Source organism: Magnolia sinica, chromosome 1, assembly GCF_029962835.1.
Source record: "Magnolia sinica isolate HGM2019 chromosome 1, MsV1, whole genome shotgun sequence".
Taxonomy (NCBI): Eukaryota; Viridiplantae; Streptophyta; class Magnoliopsida; order Magnoliales; family Magnoliaceae; genus Magnolia; species Magnolia sinica.
Genome location: NC_080573.1, coordinates 38,203,313 through 38,214,549, shown reverse-complemented (window position 1 = coordinate 38,214,549; position 11,237 = coordinate 38,203,313). Strand labels below are relative to the sequence as shown.

The window sequence follows — 11,237 nt, the reverse complement described above, 5'->3', positions numbered from 1 at the left end:
AGCCAGTCTTAAAGACTTCTCATTGCATTAAATCGATACTCTAATCAATAACACGGTAAACCACAAGATCTTATCATTCATGGATGATTTCTCTAGATATAAACAGATCAAGATGGTCATAGAAGCTTGTGAGAAAACTTCATTCATCACGCAATGGGGAATACTATGCTATCTGGTTATGTCATTTAGATTAAAGAGCGCATGAGCTACATATCAGCGGGCAATGACTGCCTTGTTCCATGACACGATGAACAAGGAGATTGAGGTCTACGTAGGTGATATGATCGTCAAGTCTCGCACAATCGAAGGACACTTTGAAGATATAAGGAAACTCTTCGACGGTTAGAAAAGTCTAAACTCCGCCTTAACCCGTAAAAATATGTCTTCGGCACAACCGAAGGCAAGCGTCTCGGCTTCGTGGTAAGCGAGGATGGCACAAGAGTCGACAAAATGAAAATAAGAGCAATCATTGAGATGCCACCTCCAAGGACCCAAAATAAAAAATAAAAAAATTCAGAACTTTCTCAACAAAATCTAGTACATCAACTGCTTCATCGCCCATCTCACCCCTATCTGTGAGCCCATATTTATGCTCATTCAGAAAAAACTTACTAAAAGAATGGAATGAAGACTGTCAAGCTGCCTTCGATAGAATTAAAATATATATAATGAATTCGTCAATTCTAGTATCACTAGCTCCCGTACGACCTCTATTACTCTGTATCTCAACACGATGAGATGGGAAGGAAGGAGCAAGCAATTTATTATTTAAGCCGGAGGTTCATCGACTATGAGAACGGGTATTCAGCAATCAAGAAGACCTATATCGCCCTTCTTTGGGCGACCCAACGGTTCCGTAAGTACATGATTATGTTCTTGATCCTCCTCGCCCGCATGGACCCGCTCAAGTATCTGTTCAAAAAGCCGACCAACACTTACCAAAAGGATAGTAAAATGATAGCCTACTACTGTATAAGTTTGGCATCGGCTATGTCACTTAGAAGGCAACTAAGGGGCAACACTACTAGACCATCTAGTTTCTCGCTCCTTGCCAAATTACCAACCACTGAAGATAGATGAAAAGAAGGTAGGAGAGTGGACTTTATTCTTCGACAGTGTGACAAATTCAAAGGAAAGTGGAGTCGCGGCAATCTTCTACTCCCCTGATGATGTTCCCATTCTTATCTCCACGTGAATACCATTGAGTTGCACCAATAATGTGGCAAACTGTGAAGCAAGCGTTACCGGACTAAAAGAAGCAATAATCTTGAACGTAAAAAAGTTGTGGGTAATTAGAGACTTGTAGTTTATCATCAAGTAGACTAATGGGGACTGGAAGACTAAAGATGAGAAGTTGATCTCCTATCATGTCTACCATGAGAATTTAGTTGACAAATTTGAGGAGGTCACTTTCTCATACATTCGCGAGCCAAGAATCAGTTCGCGGATGCTCTTGCCACCCTGACATCAATATTGGAAATTCTAAAGGGAGCTTCTGAATGGGAGCTCTTAGTTGAAATTCAAGAAGAGCACGCCTTTTTCTCACAAATCAAATAGGTCAAAACCACCCCTAGTACCAAACTTTGATATACCGATATCAAGAAATACCTAGAATACTAGGAATATCTAGAAGAGGCTATGCCAATAGATCGTCGCACCATCCAACGGCTGGCAAGACAGTTCACGATCAACAGAGGCATTCTCTACAAGCAATCCTTTAATCAAGTCCTTTTTTGGTGTGTGGATGAAGTTGCAAAAATCATGACGGAAATCCATGGTGTATGTGACCCACACATATATGAACATATGACAGCGAAGAAGATTCTACAACTTGGTTAGTTCTTATTGACGATGAATATAAATTGTTGCCAACGTGTCAGGAGATGCTTCAAGTATCAGGACAAACCAAATCCACACCCCCGCTTTTGAACTTTATAACTTGACCACGCCTTGGCCGGTTTCTATAGGGGGTCTCGACATCATTGGAAAAGTAAACCCATAGGCACCAAATGGTCATGAGTTCATACTTGTGGTAGTCGACTACTTCATAAAGTGAGTAGAAGCAACATCCTACATTATCATAACATTTCATGTAGTAAAATTTATGAATAACAATATTATCAGTCGATATGGGGTCCCACACATCTTCATCACAGACAATGGGTCCCCCTTCGTTATCAAGAAGATGGAGGACTTCCTCGAAAAGTTCAAGATTCAAAACCATTGATCAAGACCCTATAGTTCTCAAATAAATGGTGGGGTTGAGGTTGTAAACAAGATGCTCATCAGAATACTAAAAAAGATGGTCAAGACATATTAAGATTGGTTGAAAATACTTCTATATACACTTTTGGTTTATCAAATCCGTACGGTCTGCTACTCGCAACTCCTTTCGAACTTACATATGAAATAGAGGCAGTTCTACCAATCGAAATTGAAATCTCATCACTTCAGATATTACAAGAAAGCAAAGTTGAGGAAAGGGAATGGTAGCAAGCTCGATACGATCGGCTACATCTTTATAGGAAGAGAGAAGAGCTAGAGATGAATAATACTTAGATAGCTACTTTCATTAGAGTTTAGTTTTAGATGTTTTATTTTATTTAAAAGCTTGTACTAAACTTAAAGTAGGAGTGATGAGAGGGATTGGCAGTAATATTGAACTTAAATTTTATAGTTGATAACGTCCAATTTAAAGTTTAAATCATTATGGCTTTGATGATTTAATTATGGTTTGATTTGGATGAATGATGATTTGAATGTTCATATGATGAACGAATACATGAAATATTAATTAAACAAGGAATTCGGGATCATGGTCATCATACTCTAGTCTAAATTTCAGGGCATGACAGAACCTGACGATGAAGCAACATCCCTCGCGAGGTCAAGCTCATCCTCCGCATCAGCTAGATGCCGGCCGAGGAGGCATCGGAATAGAGACTATTCTGATACATGAAATATTAATTAAACCCTAGAATTTGGGATCATGGTCATCGTACTCTGGTCCAAATTTCAGGGTGTGACAGAACCTGATGATGAAGCAACATCCCTCGCAACGTCAAGCTCATCCTCCGCATTAGCTAGATGCCAGCTGAGGAGGCATCAGAATAAAGACTATTCTGCTACCCATCACTGGTAGGGTACAGTCACTAACGGAGGAGCCTAAGACTCAAAGCCCAAAGCGTCAGCATCCAAACAACCCTCCCACAGAAGTTGCACCCTCAAAAAAAGGCCGGTGATTGGACGATTGGGAGGACAGTTCTTGAAGCTAACAAATGCAAAGGCAGGGATGTCCTGCCAATATCCAAAATACCAGAGGAATTGGATGGGGCGACAAGACCAGTATTCGCAGAAGCCCCACGAGCAAGAGAGAAAGGCAGTCAGAACTGCAAATCAATGGGAATACTCTTAGCCAGGTCTCCTCCCATCGCACCTCCCAACTATGCAAATGAGAAAGCATCCAACGGTACGGTGGCTCACTGCACTCAGCCATCAGAGGAAGAGAATTAAGTAGGTGAGATAGAAGATCTACCCGGTGAGAGTATGATCAGGAGAGAGGAGCAATTATCAACAGCCGCTCCCAAAGCCACACCTGCCAAACATGAAAGCATCAGCAAGAGCAGCATAAATAAAGTAAATGCAATAAAAGACGAGCTAGGGGATCAGAAGATACCTAGAGAAAGGAATAGTAGCTGCAGAGGATACGGGTGCATCCCAAGGCACAGTCGGTTAGGCCGAGACACAACTCAGCCAAGACAACAGTAACAGTACTCTCCCAGTGGAAGATTCTACACATGGCCTCGAAGATCATCACAATCGAAGATCAACACCAACCAGAAAATTGCAGCTCAGCCAGATCATCACAATCAAAGATCAACACCAACCAGAAAATTGCAGCTCAGCCAGATCATCACAATCGAAGATCAACGCCAGCCAGAAAATTGCAGCTCAGCCAGTATACAAAATATGAGCGCATTCTGGCAATAAGAGGAAAAGGTGGACCCAGGAAGACAACACACGGTGGCAAACTCAGTCATACACAAAATCCAAGGAAAAAACCACCGCACCCCCAACAGCATCGAGAGCAGGAAGCAAGGGATCCCCAACCACTATCTTAGGTTCAAATCCCATGCTAGGCATTTCCCCGGAAGAAGATTAGAGTAAAAGATACTGAAATGGAAGGAAGAAGGGTGATTGCAGTGGGTCCTACCGTGACATGACGTTATTGAAGCCATGATTGTTGGTCACCATAATTATAATCAATCACGGGGTGTGAACAGGCTCATCCTCCCGTTTGAATAGTTGATTCAAGTACGCCACCAATCTCTTTGTTTCAGCTCCCTATTTTGGTCTATGGTGTGATTGCATTGCTCTATCCCAAAGGATATGAATCCAGCCATCCAACTGTATAACCCATAGCCCATCTGGTGTATCCCTCTAATGGCTCATGCTATATGAAATTGCTTGCTTGGGAGATATCATGACTGGCCTACAGATGGAAGTTTAAAGAAAAATATAGTCAACACTCCATGAGAAACAGTTGAATGTCCAACAGTACTCGGATGATAGGGATTGTTTGATGAAGGTGACTTTTATTCATTCACAACCCGGAGCAAGATGAAAAAAAAAAAACCATGCTGATTATAATTATCGAAAAGGTTCCCTTTATCCCTTTCCTACCAACCTAACTCAAAAATAAATAAATAATTTTTTTTTTAAAGAAAGAAAACGGAAACTCACTGCTTGATACACAAGGTATGATATTATGAAGTTTGCCAGTTCCACATGTACCTTCTCCCACACACACACTTAATGCATGACCCACATGCCAACCTGGCACATGGGTACAAAATCTGACCTGTGCAAAAGGTGGGCTCCACTGAGAAGATGATCGAAAGAAAAAATCAATCTGGTCCTCAAATCATGTGGACAACCATCAAACGTAGACAATGGACAGTTTACAAAAGCATGCCGATGGTCCGCATCTGATGCACACGTGGCAATCTGGCCAGGTTAACTGGGCTGATGTGTGTGTCAACTCGAACACACCTTGAGCACCCACTCATAACTGCAATCGTGCTGTAGAGGATATGTGGGCTTGTTAATCTTCCAATGTCAATGTCTCTCCATGCATTTCCAAACCAAAAGCAATATAATTTTACAACCAAAATGCTTCCTTCATCGCGAATGTCAAGGATCTTAATCTTCATCTGAACTATCATCAGGAAGGTAATTAGACAATATCATGATTATCTGCTCTCTAACTTGCACAAACAAGCGGTTGAATTGGTCCACACGTATCTCTGAACCCTCGTACTCAAAGACTTTGAGATGAGAAGCTTTTCTCAGTATCTCATCATCAGCCTCGAAAGCAATACAGTTTTTGACATAGAATTCCTCCAAATCCTTGCAGCCATCCAATATTATTAGCAGAATTTCCTTGCTCATAAAAGAGTGGCTCAGATCCAAGTACTTGATCTTAGGAAGGAATGTGACAATGGCCTTAGCTGCCAATTCAGTGATGTAAGATGATGTGCCGAACACCTTGAAGTTCTTGCAGTGACAGGAGATTTCCATTATGACTTCAGTGAAGGATGATGGACTTATCTTCATGAATAGTTGTTCAAGATCCTTCCATTTGTGAATGTACTTTGCAAAATGTTTCATGACTTCCTCGCTCGGACAACGCCATCTAAAGACTTTCAATGCAGGGCATCTGTATAAATTCAAGTCGAAAGTGAGTGCACCAGACATCTATGGAAGAAGGTAATTTCTGAAAGAAATGTTTTTAAAGGCAGAAGGTATAGATGAGGTGAGGTGTAATCCTTAAAAAGAAATGCTCCGGTGCTGTCAGAGAACAATATGTTAATGTTATAGAGCTCCTAGTGGATGATTGGACTGTCTATCAAATCCTAAACACATTTCTCAGGCTACCATGCAAAAGTCATGGTGATTGGTTGATACAATCCATCCCTGATTTTGCCTTATTTTCTATAGCCATCCTTTTTTTGAAGTATGGATGGGATGGCTATGATTGCCTACCAGAAGTGATTCTTTAGAATCATAAAAAAATCCATGATGTTCTCTAACAAAGAGTTGATTGGACCTATTTTGTGTAGATCTTGACCATCCATATAAAAGACTATTGATCAAATGGTTAATATTTGTTAGATTGGTATGATGATTGCATCGTTGCCCGTGAAATGTGCTTTGGACCTAATGGATAGTCTACATCAATGGATTGGACAGTCAAAGTGTCACAATGCAACTAGGAGCACTAGAACTTATAATGCCCTGAGAGCACTGGAGCTTTTCTCTGTTTTAAAATAGGAAGAACTGATAAAAAAGATGAAAGCTTTGAAATTAATAGAAATTAGTTGAAATAGAATGTAAGCATTGAAGTTTAGTGGGTATGACTGTATCGAGTGCGTAAATTTGTAAATACAATTGATTTGCATGATAGCAGAGATGTCGCCCATGAGCAAATACAATAAATAAGGAAACAAAATGAGTTTATAAAAGTAATTAGCACCATGTTACAAGTTAGTAAACAAGAATAAATGATCCATGTCTTGGTCTTTGATAACCTGGTCATATCACAAGAGGTTATAGTGCATTGAGTTGCATTTAGGCACATGTACAACCCAACTAATTGATCTAAACAGCTCATTAGGTCTAGTCCACACATCAGAGGCTACCCTGCAAAGATTGCACTATCAAATGACTCATATACAAACAAAGAATGATCCTTAATGTGGATGGTGGATTGTAAGGGAACCATGGGCAGGCTGGTGGGGGTGGTGCTGTTCGGGATTGGAATGGCATTCCTATTTGGATTTTCTCATTTCTATGGTGTTTGTAATAACATCATCAGAACTTTGGTCGATGGAATTTCAGTATTGTGAAGGTCTTAATATCAGCAATATTGTTTTTGGAAGTGATTCAAAAAGTCTGATTGATACGGTTAATGCAGATTCTCTAATTACCTGGAACGCTTGGCATTGGTGGACACAATTAAAAAGGCTTAGTAGTTCATCCAGCATTCCTTTGTTCATGAGTTTAGAGAAAGAAAAATAAAGAAATAAATATAAAGTAGCTGATGATCTTGCTAATTGGGAATGCTGTTCAGTGTCCAATTCCTTTCATCACTGGTCTTTGCACCCAAGTTCAGCTAGGACCAAGTTATTTTTGGATGGGACAGGCAGGTTCAATATTAGAGTAAGTTGTTACATGTTTTATTTTAGTGACGCATGTGTATTCTTTGGAGGTGAGGCTCCTCATCCCCCTCCCCGCCTATGATGCAATTAGAATTTCTTGTTACTAAGATTCTGATGGTCCTGTCCACCTACTAGAAAAAAAATAAAATAAAATAAAAATTGTTGGCCTTCTATTTATACTCATCCATTTTGGAACCCATGGTTGGGATGCATAGGATGATCATGGTGATTTTATGAAACCATAAACAATATACATTAGGAAACACCAAGTGGATGGCTAAGATTGATAATTGGACCTATCATCTAATAATGGTCTTGACCATCCATTTATTATACTATCGATCTGGATGGTTGAATATATCTGATCTGTGTGATTTTGTCGGATGGACTAAGAAGCATGTACAAATCGACTGATACATGTGTCCATAGGCAATTAATAGCAACACCACCATCATCGTGATCTTGTCCCAGCTATTTGGGGGTCAGTTATTCTCATGGTAGCTAGGCAGAACTTCAATAATAGGCTGCAAGCCATACATCAACCCTCATTCTTTACCTGGATTGGGGACTGGCCAGTGCAACTATTACCAAGCAGAGTTTCCTCAAAGTCAAGAATAATAAAAAGAAATATGATCAGTTCCCATAGGATAGATAACTGATACAACGCTAAGGAAACAGGAAAAACAAAAAATCCAATTAAACTCCATCAAAGGAAGATTCACCATAATTTTCTTTTATCAGCAAAGAATGGCAGATCTTTTTGCCAATAGAAGAAAACCCTTGTATTCCATGATGGTAAAGGTGGCCATATTGGCCACCACTGTTGCTGTTATGAAGTTACGGTCTCTTTTTTTCTTTCTTTCTTTATTTTCCTTTTTTTTAAGGGAAAAAAAAAAACCCTCTATTGGCCCCGTAATAGGCTGTTACGGGGGCCATAACGGCCATTACGGGTCATTTTCTCCATAATGACCATTACAACCCCGTATTGCGTAACAGTTGCCACCATTACCATTACATAACGGCCGTTATGGCACACCTTGCCACCATAGATTACAAAAACTAGAAAAATATGTTGGTAGTTTACCGATCAGGGAATCATTTGGTGGAATCTCGGATCAACAGGTTTTTCAATTATTTTAGTGACAGGTAGAAACCATTAAGATGTGTTTAGAGCTTACTTTGGATTCCCCTTGAAATGAATCTGGAGGAATCTGACAGTAGTGGTGGACAAATGCAGTAAATTCTGACTCCACCTCCAGGCACCTTTTATCCCTCTCTTGGAAATTTTATGCGGTGGGAGAAATTATTGTAGAGGAGAGGAACCCACCCAATCCTATTCTCACTTCAAACTGGAAAAGCCCAAGCTTACCGTCTAAATTCCCAGAGCAAAGAAAACTTCATATTTTGCTTTCTTCTTTGGGCAAGGATGGCCTATATCAATCTCATGATTCCCATCACTTCCAAATGAGAGTTGATATAATCCCCTGTTCAATAATTCTAGTTTCTAATTCCGCTAAAAATTGAAAAACATACCATATTGTCTCAATTCCTTACTTTTGCAAACACCATTGGATTCCCATATTTCATAATTATACTATAAACAGCTTTACATATGAAACAGAACAAGAAATCGAATTTTTCAATTTCCATACATAAGAGATTGGAAAAATTACACTTCCGATCACCATCCTAGTTAACAATCTACACCCATGAGAACTATTTTATTGTTTTTGAAGATGCGATCTATTCAATTTTTAAACCTGAAAATTTGAATCAAGCCACAACCTGATTATGGGTAAGGCTAAGTGATTTTCCATCTAGATCCTCCCAGCCTTCAAAACCTACCTCTCACTTACCCAAAAGAATAAGATCGAAATTGAATAAGAGGTAAGTCCAAGATTAAGAGCTACCTTTTTTTCTTTTCATTTTTCTCTCCTCTTTTTTTTTTCCGAAAGGTTGATTAAGAGCTACCTTTCATTACCAAATTGAATGAGGTCTTGATCTGAAGTACTGAATGGTCCATCGCTACTGTCACCTAATCCTCAAGTCTAGAGGTGATCTACATGGTGATATCAAGTGCATGGCCACTAGATAATCTCAAAGAAACAAATCACCACCATATGATGCAAGTGAGTACAACACCCAAGCTTAGTGGGGCCCACCATATTGGTGAGTGAAACCCAGTCTGTACATCAGGTGCGCCCCTTAATGTTAGGCACTGGGGCCAAAAAGCAGCCAAATCCACAATAAGTGGATCACACCACAAGGAACAGTTGGGAGGGGACGCCAAACATAGGTTTGTGTGTGGGACCTACCATGGTGTGTATATTCTATCCATGCTGTTCACCAGGTGTCCCTCACCTGAATGGACAAACATTCAAAAGATCATGCCAATCGAAAAATCAGGCAGGCCTCAAACAAGCCAACTTAGTTGACATCAACAATTTAAGTTTCTTGGAATGAAAACTCTTGAAAGTATCTGCAAATTTTACATGTTGGCTGTGAAAGTTGGATGAAATTTAATCATGAAACGAAGGAAGATTCTTTTACCAATTTCCACGGAGAAAATTCTTCAAACACTGAGATTGCAGTTTGAGTATTATGTCATGATAGCAAGCCCATAAAATTAACAAATAAATGAGAAACTAGAAAAAGTGTTAAGAAGGAGCTCTTCAATGATAGTTAGGCTTAAACAGTAGGAAGGAAGAATATCATGGTGAAGGTGGTCAAGACCAACGAGAAAGCTTGGGATCTGGCCAAAGTGGAAAAGGCAACACATGCCTAGCAGGAAAAATTACATATTCAATATCACAATGCCACAATAATATAACATATCCAATGATAAATAATTTCATCCAAAGTAGCCAACTAGAAATGAAAATTCTGCTACTTTACTACTAGTGCAGTATTGCACAAGAGGAACATTGGAACAGTGATTTTTTCGATGTATGATGAACCAAAGATGTTTGAGTAGAAAGGAGATGATATGTGAGTTCACAATTTGCTCCAATATAAACTTTGGGAGCAACATGAAAGTTTATGCCATCTAAAAGGAAAAGATTCACATTAATTTGAAAGATGCTCTAGTGTGTATAGGATCAATTTCAGCCAAACCACAGAAACTTTGGGATTCATACATTTTTACAGATATGGACGACTCAAAAGATGCTTCCAAGTGTGAAGGATTGACACTTCTTCACCTTCACTATGATTTTAGTAGAAAAAACTAGGAAACTTTTTTTAAGCAAAAGATCAGAGGCGTTTGACATTTTTAGAGAACATGACGCTTTTGGGGGAAAACAAATTACTTAATCACGTGAAGGAGTCAATGATAAATAGAGGCGAATAGACCTCAAATAGCTTGTTACATCTGTTAAGCATAGTAGAATCAAGCCTGACTATCAAAAGGATGAATAAAACTATAGTTTAAATGATTAGAAGCATACTAAGCACTCACTGTTACCCAAGCAGTTCCGAGCAGAAGTGACGCAAGACAATTAACCACTTGCTCTAAAAGCTCGAACTGTTAGAACATGGCTAATCAATCCCTTTATCTCATAGCCCAGGCCCCACATCTCATGGCTTAGGACCTCGGCCAAACCCCCCTCGTGGGCCCCAAATCACATGGGTACCACCTCACACAAGCCACCCACCTCACACGGGCCGCCCACCCTGAGTGTGCCCCTGCAACCCATGGGCAACCCCACTCAAGCCCGGTGTGAAAATGCTCCTGTATTAAGAAGTCATTGGATAATTTCTTTTAACTTATTGAAAAATATCCATCCAAAGCTATTCAAAATAAGACACTGGAAGAAGCATGGAGTTGTTGGAAGAAAAATGTGTTTGGAACTATGAAACTCAAGTACTAGAATGTGTTTCAAGGACAACAAGGATGAGATATGGAGGACCCTCTAAAATCCACATTTTCAAGACACGGGTATGGGAAAGATCTATACCTCATAAATTATCTTAATACTTAATAGAGGTACAAATATCAAGTATTAGGCAATCCTCCAA

At 39.7% G+C, this 11,237-nt stretch overlaps 1 protein-coding gene across 2 annotated transcripts in view; it reads right to left on the bottom strand.

The window, feature by feature from the left end:
• Nucleotides 1-4,701: 4,701 nt before the first annotated feature.
• LOC131246217 (F-box/LRR-repeat protein At3g48880-like) overlaps nt 4,702-11,237 on the bottom strand; it is a 38,856-nt gene continuing 32,320 nt past the window's right edge. For both annotated transcript variants that reach the window (XM_058246136.1, XM_058246126.1), the window contains one exon: nt 4,702-5,719. In XM_058246136.1, coding sequence (XP_058102119.1) covers nt 5,203-5,719 — 517 coding nt within the window. In that variant the 3' untranslated portion in view covers nt 4,702-5,202. The remainder of the gene's footprint in view (nt 5,720-11,237) is intronic.